This window comes from Oenanthe melanoleuca, chromosome 15 (assembly GCF_029582105.1).
Source record: "Oenanthe melanoleuca isolate GR-GAL-2019-014 chromosome 15, OMel1.0, whole genome shotgun sequence".
Lineage (NCBI taxonomy): Eukaryota > Metazoa > Chordata > Aves > Passeriformes > Muscicapidae > Oenanthe > Oenanthe melanoleuca.
In genome coordinates, this window is record NC_079349.1 from 2243309 (window position 1) to 2262343 (window position 19035).

Sequence of the window (19035 nt, forward strand, 5' to 3'; positions counted from 1 at the left end):
CTGGAGTAACTGAACAATTCTCCAGTGTATACGATATTAATTTACAGAAGAAGCAAACTTGAATATCGTACAGTGAAAAGGATGAGTTCTGACGGCAGACGCGTGCTGCAAAGCTTCATCATTTAACCTGATTTTTTTTTTTTTTAATTTTATTTTGGTGGGGAAGTTTTACTGCTGCTTGCAAGCAGAAAATGTGCCAGTTGTCAATGAGATTCAAATTTTTTTAGTCCCTCAGAAGCTGCAATCCACAGTAACCTTCCAGCGGAGAGAACTAGTGGTTGGGGAAAAAAAAATTAAAAGGAAATAAAAAAGGCAGGTTTTTTCTTGGCGGCATCTAGGAGGGTGGGTAAGGAAAAAAAACCAACCCTTTTATTTTAAAATTATCAACAGGTATTTTCCATGGAGATTGGCGCGGGGGGGAGCCGGGGATTGAACGCCCGGTCTGAGGCGAGGGGGAGGCGGGAAAGGCGGCGGCGCGCGGGCCGCCCTGAGGGACGCCCGGCCAGGGCTGCCAGGGCCCCGCCGCGGGCACAGCCCGGCCAAAACCCGCAACTTGTGCCAAAACTTTGCGAAGTTAATTAAAACAGCCCCCCCTCCTCATCGCCGCCGGGCTCCGCGCCGCCGCCGCCGCCGCCCGGCCGGCCCGCTCCCTGCCGGCGGTCCCTGAGGGGAGCTCCATTGTCTGTGAGGGGATGGCCGCGCACCCCCGGCGCGCCCCCGCCCGCCGCGCCCCCGCCCTCCGCGCCGCCGTGCGCGGGGCGCCGGGCGGCCGCGGCGGGTGGCTGCCGGCTCTCCCCCAAAGTTTTTGGATCCGCGTCTCCTCATGATGTATGGATGATATATTGCATTGTGGGTGTCAATATAACTGACGGCCATATTTGCCGGTGCTGCTACTGCTGTAAACAACCCAAAGTGTCTGGGAGACGCGGAGACGCTTCGCTGAATTTCAGGACGCTTTCCTCCTCCCGCTGGCCATGTCTCTGGGAATGTCTTACAAGCCCAACTTGAACGCCCACATCCCCGGGACTCCCCTCAACCCGGGTAAGTCCGCGGCGGCAACTGGGTGGCAAGTTTGGGAGGCGAGCGGCGGGTGCCGCACCGGCACCTGGGGGAAGCCCCGGACTCGAGTTTGTGCCCAGTCCGCTATGGCGGGGCAGCGGCTCCGCGCCGCCATTACCCGCACCCGCCCGGCCGCCCGCCGGCGCCGCCGGCCCCGCTCCGCGCCGCCCCCGCGCCGGGCACCGCGCCCGCCCGGCCCCGCGCCGCCGCCGCCGCCGCCGCTCCGGGGCTCCGGCCGCCGGGTTTCCTCCATGCTCGGCTCCCCGGGGCGGCTGATTGATCTGGATCAGGAATATTCCGGCGGCGCCTCAGCGAGGACCGCTGCTGGCGGGACGCCGCAAGTGCGGCCGCTCGCCCCGCGCCTCGCCTCGCCTCACGCCTCCTCCGGCGGCGGGGCCGCCCCGGGCCGCGCTCCGCGGGCCGGAGGGGAGCCCCGAGCCCGGAGCTCCGCGGCGGAGGCGCCGCCAGCGCCGCAGGGCAACCCTCGGTCAGCGCTCCCCCGCCCGGGTCTCCCCCGCATCCCGAGCGGAGGAGCCCTCTCCGCTCGCTGGCGATTTTTTGGGATGGAAGCGGGGGCACACAGGGATTGCACTATTTCTTTTTAAAAACTCCTCTTTAAGAATCACTCCTCATTCTTAGATTTGTGCGGGAGTCCTTCCAACTTTCCTCTTTAAAAAGTTTCCTTGACAGCGTTAACTTTTTGCCTTTTTTTTTTTCTTTTTTTTTTTTTTTAAACTACGTTCCTCCGTTTTTCTCTTCCCGATTTCCGAGGGCATCAGCCGGCGGGTTTTTGCCGGTGCTGCGGTGCTGCTGCACATCGGGTCTCCGTGCGTGAATCGGTGCAGCCTGAACAAAGCCGCTGCAGCAATTGCTTCGCTGTGGGATATTTGGAGGGGATCTCGCTAATCTGTGCTCGTCGGCTCCGATTAAACAGTACCAAAATGGAGAAGTTGGTTCTGACTTTTAAAAAATCGTATTCCAGTCTCCCATTCCCGCATCCCAGCCTGCAGGACTGGCATCAAATAGCTACAAATCAGGCTGATTTTTTTTTTTTTTCCTCTGATAAAAAGTTTTGGAGTTGGGTTTAGGAGGGAGGGAAATGTGCCCGGGTGATTTTTACAGTACGGTTGTAATCCTAGGAGGCTGAGGAGCGAAAGGGATCTCCGGGATGCATCTCTGTTCTAGCTGCCAGGAGAGCAGCAATCATATTTTACTGCAAGGACTCGTCACCAGCTGGTGGCTGAGCCGAGGTGGCTGTGCCACCTCGATCCTGCGTGGAGCTGAGCTCGGCGGGGCTGCCAGGGTGCAAAGGCTCGGGGAGCCGGGCTCGTGTGTGGGGAGCACCGTGGGCTCCAGTGCTGCTCTGCCGAGGGGTCAGGGAGCAGGGGATGTGCCCAGGATTTCTGACAAAAAGCAGAAGTGTCACCGGAGAGGGGAAAAAAAAAGAGAGAGAAAAAAAAGAAACAAAACAAAGCCCAGCAAGGGAAACCGTTCTCCTGCCGGCTCCCACGAGAACCTGTGCCTTGCTCTCCGGAACAGCCGTAAAATTGCAGGGAAAACAAAGGTGGTATTTTGCGATGGTGGGTGAGGGGTGGGGATTAGGTCATGCAGTGGAGGGGATCCGAGTCTGGCTGCTCCGCGAGCAGGGACTGCGAAATCCCGGCTCAGGCATGCCGCGCACAATGCGAGCCGAGCGGTGAAGTTTCTGTCTCCAGCCCTCTCGCTGCCGTGTCTGTGCTTTCCAACGCTCCGGCTGCGATCAGGGCTTTGGATTCTTTCATGCAGTTTTATCTTCCCCTTCTCTCCCACCCTCCTTTCCCCCTTGTATCGGCAAGTTAGCAGCAGTTTGCTGTCATGCTGGAACTATTCTTGTCTAAGTTGTCCTCTCTTCTGAGTTCGGATCATCCTCAACACCCCCAGAATCTTTTCAATGAAAGAACGTCCTCCTCTGAATCCAAAATGGGCTCTCTCTTCCCTCCCTGTCTTCTGCCATTATCCTCACGCACCAGCTCTTCCTCTAGCTAGTGGTATTGCCAGCACCGTGGCCTAAGGCCAAGGGACTTAGACAAAGCAGTCCTTGCAGTTGCACATATCGCATTCAGAGTGATGTGACTGCAAATGGCCCCCTCCTTTCTGGAGCTTAATTCTGATTTGGAAGAGATTGCTTCTCTATTGTGCCTAAATTAAATGCCCCCCAGCCAAGAGGATAAATCCTAGGTTTGCTTCCAAACCTGGAGTGAAGGACCCCCGACCCCCCCACCGTCCTGCAGAGGAGAGGAAAACAGGAAATCTGTCCTTTTTGGCCTGAAATCAGCCCTGCAGAAACCTCTCTGTATGAATGCTGAATATTTTGGTCTCGGCCGACGGAGGGCTCTGGGCAGCTGTGGATCTCACAGGGATTTTCCTCTGGGAGGTAATGCTGCTTCCCTGCAGTGCAGGGCTTCTGGTGCAGGAGTATTTGGGAAGGCAGTGTCGACTCAGCTCTTGGAGCTGTGTCCTTGCTGCAGAGCAAACTCCTCTCAAGTTGAGGCTGAGAGTAGCCACTCTGCAAAATTATGCTTAAACTGCACATCAGTGAGATGAAGCAGTTGTGGTTGGTGGGTGCCCGGGCTCTGTTCTTGCATGGGAGCATGTTTTGGGAATCCAATCCTGGACTGAAGTCCAGAGGGAGAGGAGCTGAATGTGGGGGAGGAAGTACGGGGAGGAAACCTCTGTGGGTTGTCGGCAGATCTGGGGATGACTGCGGGTGAGGAAAATGCAGCTGCTCCACAAGTGACTCAGGATGCTGGAAGCATCTGGGTGCTGACTCCTCTGCCTTACACCAGGCTGAGGGAAGGAGGATGTGTTGTCACAGCAGAATTCAGTGCCTGTTCCTCTTCCCCGTTGCCCAGGTCAGTGCTGACACTTGGCCCAGGGTGGCTGCAACCAGGCTTGCAGTGTTTTGTCCGAATTTTGTCCGAAGTCACCTTCCTGGAGGGCCTGTGCTCAGGGAATTGGGTTCCTGCATGCAGTACCCCAAGCTTTCAATTCCAAGCTGCCTGTGCACGGGGAACCCCATTTAATCTCCTGCACAAGCTCCTTCTCTGCCTGGGCTGTTGAAGGTGCTCTACTGGGGACCTGCAGTGGCACCTTCCTGCCTCGCCTGACCCTGCAGTGCCCCAGGGGAACCTCTGTTACCTTTTCTAACAACCATGTTTTGATTTGTTTGTCTTCTCTTGCTTATCCTACTGATTCCTGGGAAGTACTATTTCCTCCTCATCTGTCTTGTGTTTCATATTGTTTGACTATTTCTCCATAAGGGACCAGCTGCTGAGCTGAGGTGAAGTAGAGCATCTCCGTTGACTTAAGCTGAACTAGACACTTACACCAACTGTGAATGGGTCTGTAGTTTGTTTTTCAACATCTTTCCATGTGTTTTCTGGCTCAGTGGATATTCACCAGCATTCCTGTTTTGTTTAGACTAAGCACAGGTCAAAGAAAACCTGTTTCAAGATACAGAAGCTAGCAGAAACAACTTGGGATTTTCCTTTACTTTGAGGAGAGAACATCCTTGTAGAAATGTCAGGTTTTGAGACAAAATCCTGTTAGTTAAAAAAGCTTAAAAGCTGTCATCTGTAGGGTCTGGAAACACCAATTCCAGCTGACAGTGACAAGGGAAGGAGCTGTGTCTTGGTTCCACATGAACAAGTGCTGGCCTGTACAACAAGTGCTGCTCTAGCTGAGGACCAAAGGGGCTCTCAGTGCACCTGCCACACCTCACAGAAACCACAAGTTTCTTGTGAAAAGTGCAAATTCTCACTGGGAGGTGAAATGAAAACAGTTTCCCTATGTGGGGCTGGAGAGACCAGTTCCATTCAGTCCTGAGAAACAGCACCAGCACACGAGGCTGGCCCTTATGTTCTCAGCACTGCAGTGCAGACTTGCTCGAGCACATGGCTTGCTTGTCGCCCTTTACAGAGACAGCTTCTGTTTGATATTGTTGACCATATTGAGAGGTTGTTTTTGGAGTGGGAGTACTGGAAAGAATACTCTTTGTAGGCAGAACAGAGAGCAAAGTGTTTGTGCCTTAGCAGGGGGGATATTTTCTAGGAAATATGCTCCCTTCTCCAATTCAGACTGAAATTTGCTGGATCCCTGATCTCTTGAAGTCCATGTGAAGTTAAGTATGATGTAAAAAGAAGCTTGCTAAACATGTTTCAGAATTAGCAATTTTCAAGTGGACTTGTTTGGGCATTAGGAAAATGGGCATTTTTGGCTTTGCCTACCTGAGTGTTTGGCTTGAGAGCAGTGATGTGGTTTTCAGAGTCAGCGAATCTCTGCATGGTCCCCACCCAGCACCTTGGTTTTGCTGCAGAGTGGTTTGAGTTTGTGCTAACTGGATTCCTTTTGGATAAAAGTGCTCCAGAAGCTCTGCTCCAGTTGTGCAACATGGATGCTCCATCCCTTGCAATGGGAGCACAAGGATCCAAACCAAAGATGGCACAGCTTTGATCCATAACCCCCTAGTCTGGGGGACCAGACTAAAATCCAACCTTAAGTCATACCCCCTCAGGCCAGCTACATTTGGTGTACACATACCAAATGCTTTCATCTTTTGATCTGTTCCTTGTGGTGCCAAATAGCTTGCTAGTGTAGGAACAGCTTAAGCAAGAAAAGAAGAATGGTAGGGAGTCAAGGGACTGGCTTTAGTTTTTCTGATAAAAAAAGAGACAGGAGGGTAGGAAGAGGAGACATAAACCATGACCATTATCCACATGGAAAGATTAAATAGCATGAGACTACTAGAGGAAAGGCCCAGAGTGTGACAGATCAAAAGAGCAAGGCCTCTGGCTGTTATGATAAAGAATGTCCTAGTTCTTGAGAACATATTTATGTGTCTGCACACTGCTTTTTTTAAAAAAGGAAATAGTTTTATTCAAAGAAAGGTCTGTTCTTTCCACAAGGGCGGTTCAAGGGAGAAATAGTGGGTGAAAATACAATTTTCACAGCCAGTGCTATAAAGAAATGGTTTGTGCAAATGAGAACAGGGTCCATTATTTTAAATTTAAAAATTTATGGGAAAGTTGGGGGGAATGGGGGCTCTGTTTGAGCTCTGAGTTGGCAACTGCTGTTAGAATTCAGTGTGTGGCTTGGCTGTGCAGTGGATCTACTTGTGTAGACTTGTGGTGTCCCATGGACGGCAAGGAGTTCTTGTTGAACTCAAACCAAAGTGTGTGGAGGGCTAAGGAATAAAAAATTCTTGTAGTCAGCCAAAACACTACAGCTGTGTTCAGCTACTTGCTGCAGAAATTGCTGTGCTGGGTGAAGCTGTTACCTCTCCCCTGATGCTCGAGGATGCCTCATGGTGTGTGTTGGCAAAGCAGCTTCAGGAGCATTTCTCATGTGTTTTCTTGCAAAGTTGCCTAGTTTAGGACAGAAGAATTCATGTCTTCTCAGTTAAAATGTTCCAGCCTGGTTGTCTGGTGCCCCAGACAGTCAGAACTCCATGAGGAGGCTCTGCAGGGTGTGGCAGGGGCAGTAACCTCCAGCACTGGGCTCTGGAGAGGTGGTGGCCATGAGCCACTGAAATGGCAACAGCCTGGATGTTTGAAGCAGCCTCAGCTTGAAGGGTCTGTGAAACAGAGGGAGAACTGTTGAGATTCCACTTTACCTTGGGTAAAGTCCAGCTACAGGTATCTCCTCTGGCATGCTCTCATGTTCCTGCGTGGAAAGAGTCTGTCAAATGGCAGGAGTTTGCCTTTGTGGATTTTTAGGACTTTACAAAGTACAGGGCAGTAGAGAAACACATCTCCAGTGGGACTGGGAAACACATATCCAGTGGGATTGGCCCTTGTCTTGTCTAAGTCAGTCCTACACAAGTAACTCAGTGATTTGTGTGACTGTTCCTGGTTTTCCTTTGCTGCCTGTGGAACAGGGGGGCAGCTGATGCCATGGCATCTGCCAGAGTGGATCAGGTGAGTGTCCCCAAGTGTTCCTGCTCCTGCTGCTTCCTTCAGGGTGCTCAGCAAGATGCCTTCCCCATTATTTTTCCAGCAAGCAACAGTAATAGAATTAAGAATTAAAACTTGAAGCAGCAAATTGGTCATCACTGCTCAGGCTTGGAGTTGAAGGGATCCCTGCAAACCTCTCAGGAATTAATGAGAAGGTTCCTGGTCAGCAGGAGTTTAGGCAAACAAAGATTGATTTGAGATCCTTTGTCTCTCAGGGTGTTAATTTGGGCTGAGAGAGACTGCTGGAAGGAAAAGATTTTGATACCAAAATCTCATTTCTGTTTGCTGTATCCCCCCATAATTAATAAAGATTAATATTAATTAACAAGGAAATCACTATATTTTTGTGGGGAAAAATGCTTGTGGCAGTTTTCTGCTTGAATACAGAAAGAAAAGACATTGTTTGCACTAGAATGAGTGGGGATCTACAAGGTTTTGTGTACATTTAATTGGGAAAGTGAAGGGAGGAAAGTGTGTGTATATTAATTGAGGTTTTAAACAGCAGCAAGCACTAAGAAAATTTGGGATGTGATCCAGGGTGCCACTGAAATTCAGTACCAAGCACACTCCCTTTTCGATTCTGTCAGTTCTTAACTGTCTCCATTGTCATTTTAACGTTAGAGAGAGCAAACCTCAATTTAGATCCCCCCTCCTTTTTTCTCTCTAGTGAGTACCTAATCATCACACCGATTTTTGACTGGGTATTGACTGTGAGACTTCCTGGCCTAATTTCTAACTATAACAGCAATATGTGGTGATTTTTTTAATTTTTTTTTTTTTTTTTTTAAATCCAAGATACACAGGCTGCTCAGACATGCAGTTGAATTTTGGGTTAATTGAGTAATAGTCGTCCAAGACCCAGGGCTTCTCCTTGAGATTAACACACAAAGTGATAGGTCAAAAAGCTCAAGGTTTGTTGCCCTGCGAGATACTAATACCCCCCCAATTAATTTCATTTTCATGATCGTGTCATTTTAAATTGAGGTGAAACCAAGGATTTTCCCTTTTTTTCCCCCCCTCCAGCTGAGTTTGACTGGCACAACTTCTGACACGGACGTATGCAGGCTGGTACCGCGGCCAAGCCAAATCCTTTCCTTTGTTCTCCGGGCCTGCTGCTGCTGCTGATAAAGTGGTCGGCGCATGGCATTATGTCTTATTACATTTTTGATGCAGACTGCAAAGAAACGGGTAAACTCACCATGGTTACCACGCTCTGTCACTTGGCAGGGCCCAGCCTCTAGTGTCTGCAGCGCGGCTCTGCAGAGCCCCGGCACAGAGCGCGTCCCGCCCGCTCCAGCCCCGCATCCCGGCCCCGCTCGCTTTTGTCCCTCTCCCGTGCTCTTCCCACCTCCGGGAAACTTTTCTGGGTGTGGATCCGACTCTCTGCTTTGTGCTGGCGCCTCGTGTTTCTAGGAGAGTTTTTCACTCCTGCTGTGTTATCTCCTGCAGAGCGAGTGTGTGGCATTGCTTGGATTAACAGGATGTGGAACAATCGCTAGATTGCTGTGATATCACAGAATGTGCTGGGTTAAGGGACCCATCAGACAGACCCAGGGCACCCTGAGACTCACACCACGTGCCTGAGAGCATTATCCAAATGCTTCCTGAGCTCAGGCTCAGTGGCCACTTCCCTGGGGAGCCCAAAGCCCACCATTTCCTGATATCCTTAACCACCAATGTGTCATCATCAGCCCACATGGGATCAATAAGTTGCTCTAAGTTGTGCCTGGGCTGCAGCTCAGTGGGTAAAGCAGGATTCTTCAGCCTGGTCATTGGAGTCCTTGCCTTATTCACATCCAGCTCTTGTATGTGACTGCTTGCAACAACAGTTCAGAGACAAGTCTTTGCAGGATGGGCCTTTTGTTTTATTGTACATGAGGAAAACTCACTTAAGCCTTTCTGTGCTTAATTGAGGTAATTAAACCTTCTTACCTTGCAGCACAAGGGGCTCATTAATGTTTCTGAAGCATTTTGAAGTCCTTGGAAAAAAGATGCGGTTTGCTGTTGTGTCATGTTTAGTAATTGTTGAAATTCAGTTATCTGAACTTGAAATACTGAGTTTCACACAGAGAAATCTTACACTTGTGTATGTATTTTGAGCTGATAATGTGAAGAACTAATTGAGAGAATAGCTGACAACTGTGCTGTTCCTACAGTGCCCTACTCTATGGGTGTGTAGTTTTTTTGGGGGGTTACTATGCTTAAGCAAAATTAGCTCCACGTGAAGCCTCAGTGATGAAGCTACATGTTGTACTGACATAAAATTTAGCAGCTTTTTTAAAGACAAAGAGAAACCTTGCTCTTTTTAAGGTGACCTAGTGACCAGCCCAATTTGCCTTTGGAATTTCACATCTGGTTAACTAGTAAAAATTAAGAACATGCTCTCTTCTTGTAATGAGTGATATCCTGTGATAACTCTGAAGTGGAAAGAGATTTCCCATCCCAGGACAAGAGTCTGTTCCGCTATGCTCAGCAGAGCTTTTACAGAGTAACTGCTGGCCCTTTCTTTTTGTAGAGAGGGGAAAATAGGTATGAAATCATCTGCAACTTTAAAACAAAGCTAGAGATTTACATAGTTCTGAGCCCCAGTGACTTTTAGCATCAGTTTAATTTAGATTTAAATGAAGGCTGGTAAATGAGATTTGTTCCTCATATGAAAGACAGTTGGGAATTTTCAGCAGAGGAGTTTGCAAGGGGGGAGATATTTCCAGACAGCAGGCAGTCTGTGTCTGTGCCTACAGGCAAAGACAGCAGAATCCATGGATGCAAGGGCACTTGAGCTGCAAGAGTGAAGAAGTTCAGTGGTGTGATGCTCTCTTGCTCCCAAGGGCATAACCTGCAGGTTTTTTAGCACAGTTGTGAAGTGGGCAGTAGAATTAAGCCCCTTAAAAGAATTTAAGTTGTTTCTCAAACCTAGATTCTTACCAGTGTAGGACAAGGGGGAGAAGGTGTTTTGATTGCTCATTTCTGGAGCAGTTTGTCAGTGATGACATTAGAGTCTGTTTCTGAGCTTGTAACTGACTCAAAACTCATTAGGTGTGAATATAATAGCTTATAACTTTAGAAAAAGTAACCAGAACACAAAGTGATGTTGTTTTCCCTTTGATCTACTTATATAGCACAATTTGACTGGCTAAAAATGCTTGATATCACACGAAGAGGAATAATGGCAGCACTCCTCTCCTCCCATGTCACACAATGAGCAGCAGATCTGATGTACCTCAACTGACTGTTCCCTAGGAATAGTTCTGGCATTGGCTGAAAATAGTACTGAGGGTAACTTGCTTTGACCATGTGATGACACTTTGAGTTGCAAAATTACTTTCAGATAACTTGCACTGAAAAAGTAAAAATAGCACAGCACATTAGACTCATCTGTGTGGAATGTATATATGCAAAAATAGGGCTCCTTAATACTTACAGTTTGTCTAGGCAGAACAACCTGTCATGCTAAACTCTGCTTCACTTTTAGGCAAACAATTTGCACTGGTAATGCTGCAGGCTGTGCTATTTCCAAGTGCTCATCAAACATGAGAGAAGCATTAATTCAGCCATTCTCTTCCTAGCAGTGATGCTCAGAAATGTCATTAGTGATCTTAGACAAAGGTGAGAGGTCACAGCTTTAAGAACAAGTGATTAAAATGTGTCCCAATGTAACAGACTAATTAATCTTTAGATAATAACATTTTTTTTTCTCTTTTCTCTCTGCAGCTGGGAGTGTTCACTCTCCTTCCACAAGTATGGCAACATCAGCACAATACAGACAGCTCATAAATGACTATGGCCCCCCATCTCTAGGCTATACACAAGGGATGCAGGTACAGCTCTGCTTATTTTCCTTTAATCAGATCACTGACCCTACGTTTGCATAGTAGCAGGGATTGTGGCCTGTAATCTGAGGTGTTCCTCCCTCCCACCAAGGTCTGAAATCAAACCCAAATGGCAGACTGCTTCCTTGCACATGTCTGGGGATCAAATTAGGCTAAGCTGAGTGCTGAGTGAGGTTGGTTCCTCATTAACTGCTAGTCCTGTCCTGAGTCACAGAGAAATGTCTTGAATCATGCTCTGTAAGGGCACTTATATATTTTAAAGTTATTTGTTAAAAACACAATATTTCTATCAGTTTTATCTTCTCAGTCTCCCTATGTGGCTAACTGCTCCACAAAATATACACCAAAACATTGAAAAACCAGAGACAGGGTTAAATAAGCAGTTCCCATTTTGCTGTTTTTACAGGTCTGTTTTAACTTCTGCTTCACTCAAAATCCAAGGCTTGCAGCTGCATCCTCACAGTTGATCCCAATTTTTGAAGAGCATTGTGTCCAACTGTAGCAGCAATTTAAAAAAATCATATTTATGTAATAATCCTGAAATTTTATTCCTTTAAAGAAGTGACTTACAGGGCTATTTCTGGTCTTGCATAAGCTTCCACTTGCTACTTTCTTGTGATTGTTTTGTTTTTACAATATTTGACTGAGATTAATCTACTTTCAACTACAGGGCACCAGCAGCAGTCAAGTACCACAGAGCAAATATGCAGAACTTCTAGCTATCATAGAAGAATTAGGAAAAGAGATTAGACCTACATATGCTGGGAGTAAAAGTGCCATGGAGAGGCTAAAAAGAGGTAACTTTTAAACTTATTTTAAAAAATAATTGTTTCCCATCTACTTTGTTCACTGACTACTTGGATACAAATTAATGACAACTGCTTCCTTTGAAAAGAGACAACTTGAGGTCCTCTTGAAAGTGGGAGAATTAACCAGTAAGTGAAACCTTGGGATGCTCTGTCCAAGCAGTATTTGATAGATAAACAGGGACAAAATGTGTCTCATGTGGATGCAGACAGTTTCAGTTAATAATTCAGTCCTTATTGTAGAACCTCTCATGTATACATTCTTTCAGGCTCCTGGTGATTTACTTGCCCTTTCAATTCCCTTTTCTCCCCACTCCCCAAAATACACAGCCAAGCATTGTTTATATCTCATACACCTCTCCCATCTACTTGGCCCAGGAATCTTCAGTGAAGTGCATTTTGCCCAAGGAAATACAACATTGTGGTACTTCTCACTGAGGCTGGTGGAGAAAAGAGCTACAAAAAATTCCCCAAAAAGGTGTTAGGGAAGGCTGAGATGTCAAACATGAGCAGAACTCTGTGGAGAGGAGAGTGGGGCTGCTCAGGCTCTCTTACCTCCTGTCAAGTGCATGTCATTAAAAGTCCACTAGTAAGGGATAGAGCAGCTTTTAGGGCTGGCTGATGAGTGTCTCCAGCTTTGCTTTGTCAGCTGAAAGGGGTAATAAATGCCCTTTCCTTGCAGTGTAAAAGAAACCCCTGCATGCCCCAGTGCTGACATCAGCCTGACATTGTCCTCTGCAGGGGACGTGCAGGGATATTTCTGAAGGAGCAGTGGGACATTCCACTGCTCCAGCTCCTGAAATGACCCTGAAAGGCCACAGACAACAGCTGTACTGGCACTCCTCTCCTCTAGCATGACATGGTTACTTTTTCCTCCCTTCCTGTGCTCCTTGTGCTGAGATTGCCTCGACACCAAAGGGGTATGTTATTGTAACAGACTAACTTCTGCACCTTGCAAATCCTCCTTACACTTACCCGAGACTACAAAGCTTTATTTAAGGCTCAACCATTATGGAAGAGTAATATATCTGCCATGACATGCAATAAAATGACTAGTAGCTGTTCTGGGAAAGGATGCAATAAAGTCTGCTGATGAGTGGTAAGTGGAATCTGGCCCAGCTAAAATCAATGTTGCTGGAGTCTCTCTTTATTGCATTGCCTGAGTCAGTATTAATAGATCATGAATGGCAACAGGCTAATGGGGACAGCTTGAGAGAGACCCAGAGAGATGCAGACATTCTCTGGGCTGGATGGTTTCGTTCAGTGAGGAAAAAGTTGCTTTGCTGCCTCTTGCAACAACGTAGGTTTGAGATGCAATGCTGCCACTGTGACTTGCCAGAGTTGCACGAAATCCCGAATAAATACTTTTTGCTGCCATCTTTTGGTCACAAAGGTACCTCTCTTCCCATTTTGGGAGCCTGGTGGCTGAAGGAGCATGTGCAAGTGTGAGAGCAGAAGTGAGTGAGGGCACCCATGTGACTGCTGCCTCCATGGCCATGGAGTTATCCCTGAATAAAGTCCCTGTCCCCAGCTGCGCCTGCTCCTGAGCACAGAGGCTACTGACCTCTAAAACTGGCCAAATTCCCAGTGTTCTACATTATTCAGAGTAGTTCTGCTGCATGAACTGGGCACCCTGCCACCAGATCCAGGTCTAACACACTGCTTTGAGTTCATGTTTCTGCATCCCACAGCTGCAGCTTTGCTTGTCCGTGGCAGTTTAACTCTGCAAAGCCTTGCACTCATCGGGTCCTCCCAGGTCAGTAGGCTGCTGCTGTGATCTGGGCTAGCAGCCTTCTAGAAACAGAACCATTATCTAGAGATTAACCCCATCGACTGCCCTTTCTCCACCTTGTTAAGGAGCATGATGAGCAGAGAAATCACCTTCTGTCTTGCCCAGTCAGCAAAATATAAACCTTTGTTGTAGAAAAATCTGTCCATCTCTCATTTTAACATCTATCTCAAGCTGTGTTCTTTCAGCAGCTCTTTGAGCATGAATCTACATTTAGTTCCAGGATTATGAACCAAGGTCCAGATTGCTGGAACTCAAGGCAACAGGACTTGTAGTGGAAAATTCCACATTATGTCTGTCAGATGAGAGCAGACATGGCAGTGTGTAAAGCAGTGATGATTTACATTGGGAGCTGAGCCAGTGTTAGGAGGTAACTTTCTGCACACACCATAAAAAAAAAATCTCTTATTTTTACATGAGAGAGACACAAGTTGTCTTTGAACAGTATTATAATGGCTTGGACTTTGATGCATCCTCCCAGAGAAGAACTATCCCAAGGCATTTAGAGCTTGCTAAAATGACTCCCCAAATAACTTTGTAATTTGTTTCACTCCACTAGCATAACTCACTGGTAGGTAAGAGTTTTTTTCTCCCTCTTAAATCTTTGATTTTAAGGAGGCTCACACTGCACATTAAGATCTACCTGCCACTGCAGACTTACAAATCTTACTGTGTTCTGACTCCTGCTTTAGTCCCTTTTCAATTTATGGCACAAGTTTGAGAAGGCAGACTTGGTTTAGTGGCAGCTGATGTTTGGGAAGTGAGGGCTGTCCCCCTTTGCTGAGGCCTTCTGTGGTAGCCTTGGCAACTGGGGACAGAAATACATAAACCTTTCTGTGGAGTGTCACTGCAAGTGTGGCCTGAATGGGATGATTTAAAACACAGCCAATTCTTTTGCAGGCATTATCCATGCTAGAGGATTAGTTCGGGAATGCCTGGCCGAGACGGAACGAAATGCACGATCCTAGCCCACGGCTTCTGCTGCAAGGTTTTCCATCTCTCCATGAAGAAAAAGTAACACTTCTTCTTTTTGACTCTTGAAACATTCAGACAAACTCCTTTATTTTGAATGTTTTACTGTTCTTGTTTTGCCCTTGCAAAAATGTACAGTTAAGAATGAAAAAAAAAAAACCAAGGATTTTTTCAACTTACTGAGGGTTTGCATTTTCTAAAGATGTTAAAACTCCCTAAAATGTTTCTAGAACATGGAAACTGAAGTGCATGCAGAGGAATGCTCTTTCTCTCCCAGGCTCTATTTCAGTTCTATTTCTTATCCAGCCACAGCCTCATTCTGTTTTTTTTTTTCCTTTGACTATGTTCACTTATCCCCAAAATGTCAATCTTTCAAAGTTTGATATAAGCTCTAAGGATTTTTTTTTAATAACTGCAGAATAGCATGCTGTACCTAGTAGTCTGCTAAGTCACAATTTGTCATACAGCATAGACCCTGCTTAGAAATAACCTTCCCCTTCTCTTATTTTTCCTTTTTTTGTTCATTTTGCATAAACATTTGCATGACTGTTAGTGCTTTGAAGTCCACTTAAAGTGCATGAGCTATATGGAAAATAGGGAAACCTATTAAATAATAACAAGGTCCTGGAAAGCTAATTTCTACATTAAGGCTGGAGATTTCAGTTTAAAGTTTGCAAAAAAAAGAAAAAAAAAAAAAAGAAAAAGAAAAAGGAACATTCTGGATAAAGTACTAAAACTGTTATTTGCATCTTTGTATGTATTTATTACTTGACGTAATAAAGCTTATTTTCATTAACAGTTTGTATTAAAACTATGTACAGTCACTTTAATCAGATTCATACTCCAGGAGCAAGAACTATCAACAGAAAAAAAATTAACCTTCATGCAGGAGTTTAGGAAAGAACAAGGGAAGGGAACTTCAGACTGCTGGAGCACTCCATCCATGGCACAGGGGGCACTTGGTCTCTGGGACAAAGAGGTGAAGTTCTAGAAGTCCCTGCTGCCTTCAAAATCCACACTCTGGCTCTGGGTCTTCCTTGAAGGCCCAGATATGGTGGCAGTTGGTGAGGGTGCTGTCCAAAGGTGAAAGAGAAGTTCTGGTTAAGCTGCTGGAATTGTTACAGGATAAAACCAGGAAAAATGTACTTCAGGAGTGGCTTCAGAGTAATGGTGACAAAGGAAACACAGCTGCATTTGCTGCTATAAAATGGGAAATGTCAAAATGAGTGAAGGTACCAACATGGCCAAGCTGAACTGCAGCACAGCATAAACATAATAAACAACTCTAATTAATTAATTCACAGCTTGGATGAACCGCACTCTATTGCCTTGGGAGGCAGCTTCAAAGACAGGTAATTTTTTATCTGTAATGACTCAGTTTTACCCCTGAACTGGAGGGCCATGAGTGACCATCCCTCACCTGCAGGAGAGCCCTCCCTGTGCCCCAGTGCTCAGCACCACTCCAGGTAAGATCTGGAAAGCTGCTGGTTACACTTTATTCAGAGGTGAGTAGGACAGAGCATTTGTTCATCTGACAGACCTGAACCAGTGACTGGTGTCTCTTCCATCAGCAGCTCAGCTCACACCATCACAACCAGTATGCAAACTGGTCACAGTTTGTAAAGGATTTATGTCACTGAAAGCACTGCCTAAGGATGGGAATGAGAACCTTTTAGTGCTGTTTTCATGTGCTGGAGCTCCCATGAAGCAGCCCAAGGTGTCATCTGCACAGAAGGAAATCTATTGATTTTTTTGGTCTGTGCTAACAATGGTGGAAAGCTTATAGCTCCTCTGTAACAAGGATTCTTTTATCTCCTGAACTTGGCAGAAAAACTGATTGCTAAATGTGATTAATGAGATGATGGCAGGGAGAAGCAGGAGTACATGAGTGCTTTTATCTCCTCAGCTTTACAGGAACAGCAGGTCAGCACCAGGGTTTCAGCTGTGCTTATGAAGCCCTGCATCATTTGTTAGTTGGAAAACTGTTTGGGTCTAATGACAAACAATTCTCTTACCCTGCTAGGGCAAGTCAGTATTTCACATGTTTATTCCTTATCCAATTGTTGCATCTCTTTAAAAAGTTTTTTCCTTTCTAAGTTTTCCTTTGCTCTTCTTTTTTTCTCCTGCTTTTGCTTCTCTGATGCTTTCTTCTCTTTAAAAACATCACTGTCTTCACCTTTGTAGAAAAGGTCAACTTTTTCCTGCAGGATTTCTCTGGCAATCTTTCGGTTCTTCTCCACTGATCTTGTCTGATGACACTGAAGAAATATAAAGGACATTTTTACTGAAACTTTATCCTGTTTATTCTTCAGATTTCCCTTTCAGTCTATATATTCCTACCATTACAGTAAAGAAAATCCCTTCCTCCCCAAGCCAAGAGCATCCTCCCACCAATAACATATCCAGAAGATATTTTTTAATAATTATTTGCTACTGTAACTCATCAGACTGGCTTTTGCATTAATCTTTAATGCTTCCCATCTTACCTTGGAAAGCTGCTTGAGTTTAACTTAATTGTGTCTTCCCCTTGTGACAGGAAGCAAAGATTAATTTCAAGGTATTAATCCACAAGAAGTAGGTAAGAGAAATGCTTAAAAAGGATCTGCAGAGTGACTGTGACCAACTTGCTAAGGAAGAGATTCTGACTGACATGAGGGACAGGAATGTGACAGCTGCCACCAAACAGCAGCTACAATGAAGATTCATTTAATTGAAAATTACAAAACTGTAACTGGGTGGCAAAGCCAAGAAAAGCAGCTCTGACCCCAAGTTTATTTATCTGCTGACAGCCAAGCCTGCTTCTTGCTGAGACTATTTACAATATATACATATAGATATATATATACATATATATATATATATATATATATATATATATATTTCCTCCATGCCATCTGCACTGTGATTATGCTTTACTCTGAAAGGAGACTTGGAAGTCCTGAAACAATTTGTGACTCAATAAAATAAAACATAATTACCTTCACTACAATCCCAGATGGAATATGCTTCAGGACAACACAGTTGTTTGTCTTATTTGTGGCTTGACCTCCTGGACCATCACCTCTTACAAACTGTTCTTCTAATTCTGCCTCACTTAGTTCAAGGAGTTTCAGAGAGTTCCTTTTTCTTTCTGCCTGAAGCAAGGGAACACTGGGCAGAGAGAGCTGCTGCTTCCTCAAAATCCACCGTGTCCATGATGGTGTTTGCACCCCTCTCAGTAAGAATGCAAAATGAAATAAACCTGGAACATTCATACAGAAACAGGACACAGCTTCTCTGGAACAGAACCTGGAATGGAATGGGAGAGTGGAGTCTACCATAAGAATCCTTGTTTTAAGATGAGCTACTTTAGCTGCACATATTGAGCAGTATTTCAATATTCAGATTTATTTTCAAGGTTATGTGAACTGGTTTCACAGGCATTTGCCTTGAAATATTTACCATGCTGAATAGAATTTTGGTTCTCAATGTAATTACGTTTCTTAAAATATTTTGAAAGGGATCTAGAAAACAGTAAATTAAAGAATACTCCTACCAACACTCAGAAAAAACCAAAACAATGAAGGGAAAAGAGGTTATTTCAGTCTTGCAATCTGACTTGTACAGTCTCATTGGAAACTTGATTTTTCCCAGGTCAAGGTATAATAAGGATTATTAACAAAGGCACAAAGGTATGCCTGGAAGTGTGCATTTTCCATCTGGATAATGAGGAATGTCAGCTCCTTCTCCTGTCAAGTGTCAGTCTTCAGAAAGGCATTCAATAAGCAAATAAAACAGTACATGCTGTTATGTTTGAAATACTTTATTTGACTCAGAAGAAAATAATTTCAGTGTGTGAAGAAGTGCCGCTTGGCAATAAGCAGAAAATTTGACCATAACTGTTGAAATTAAAAAATAATTAAACGAAATATTATTAGCAGGTGCTGCAGAAGTTAGTAACATTTAAGAATGAAGAATACATGCACAAAAACAAGCAGCACTTCTGGCTAGTTCTGAACGAGCATTTATTTAACAGGTTTCACACAGCTCTACCCACTTAGAGAAGTTTTGAAACCAGGACTGAGAACACTTGATAAGGTTGAAAATCACGATCCCTCTCAGCCTATTCCTGCAGTTGGACACTACAACCCTAAAGCAGGAGTAAATGCAGGAGCTACAGGAGAATTTACACAATTTCCCTCAGCGCTGCGGCCCCCCCCCGCTGGTGGCAGCCCCGCGGGCTGGGGTCAGGCTCGGAGCGCGGCCCCAGCGGGGCGGAGCGGCCCGGGGGAAACCGGGAACCGAGACCGGAGCCTGGACTGGGGGAAACGGGGAACCGAGACCAGCCCGGGGGCAGCCGAAAACAGAGACCGGAGCCTGGACTGGGGGAAACCGGGAACCGAGACCAGCCCGGGGGCAGCCGAAAACAGAGACCGGAGCCTGGCCCGACCCCCGAGCCCGCTCACCTCCGCCGGCCCTCCTGCACCGCGCATGCGCACGCGGTGAGGGGGCGGTGCTGCCGAGCTGATTGGCATGTGGGGTAGCCAATCGCTGCGCGGGAGGGGCGGGGAATTGCTCTCGCCCTCCAATCGGCTCTCTCGGGGAGCGGC

General features: G+C 46.1%; 2 protein-coding genes across 2 annotated transcripts; one reads left to right on the top strand and one right to left on the bottom strand.

Annotated features, from left to right (window-relative positions):
* The first annotated feature begins 712 nt into the window (after positions 1-712).
* CDK2AP1 (cyclin dependent kinase 2 associated protein 1) lies at positions 713-15239 on the top strand. The gene is made up of 4 exons (XM_056504509.1): positions 713-1041; positions 10761-10867; positions 11550-11676; positions 14375-15239. Exons 1-4 carry the CDS (start codon positions 975-977, stop codon positions 14440-14442), a joined length of 369 nt encoding a protein of 122 aa, XP_056360484.1. The 5' UTR covers positions 713-974; the 3' UTR covers positions 14443-15239.
* Positions 15186-18928, bottom strand: MTRFR (mitochondrial translation release factor in rescue). The gene is made up of 4 exons (XM_056504508.1): positions 18892-18928; positions 17425-17734; positions 16462-16704; positions 15186-15519 (listed from the first exon to the last, which is right to left on the bottom strand). Exons 2-3 carry the CDS (start codon positions 17698-17700, stop codon positions 16492-16494), a joined length of 489 nt encoding a protein of 162 aa, XP_056360483.1. The 5' UTR covers positions 17701-17734; positions 18892-18928; the 3' UTR covers positions 15186-15519; positions 16462-16491.
* Between the last annotated feature and the right edge of the window lie 107 nt (positions 18929-19035).

Bases quoted from the DNA above. Each gene is read 5' to 3' on its own strand.
- CDK2AP1 (XM_056504509.1), top strand. From the start codon at position 975: ATGTCTCTGGGAATGTCTTACAAGCCCAACTTGAACGCCCACATCCCC. The intron at 1,042-10,760 runs GTAAGTCCGCGG...TTCTCTCTGCAG, and splicing joins CGGGACTCCCCTCAACCCGG to CTGGGAGTGTTCACTCTCCT. The intron at 10,868-11,549 runs GTACAGCTCTGC...TTTCAACTACAG, and splicing joins GCTATACACAAGGGATGCAG to GGCACCAGCAGCAGTCAAGT.
- MTRFR (XM_056504508.1), bottom strand. From the start codon at position 17,700: ATGAATGTTCCAGGTTTATTTCATTTTGCATTCTTACTGAGAGGGGTG. The intron at 16,705-17,424 runs GTAATTATGTTT...ATATTTCTTCAG, and splicing joins CATCTGGGATTGTAGTGAAG to TGTCATCAGACAAGATCAGT.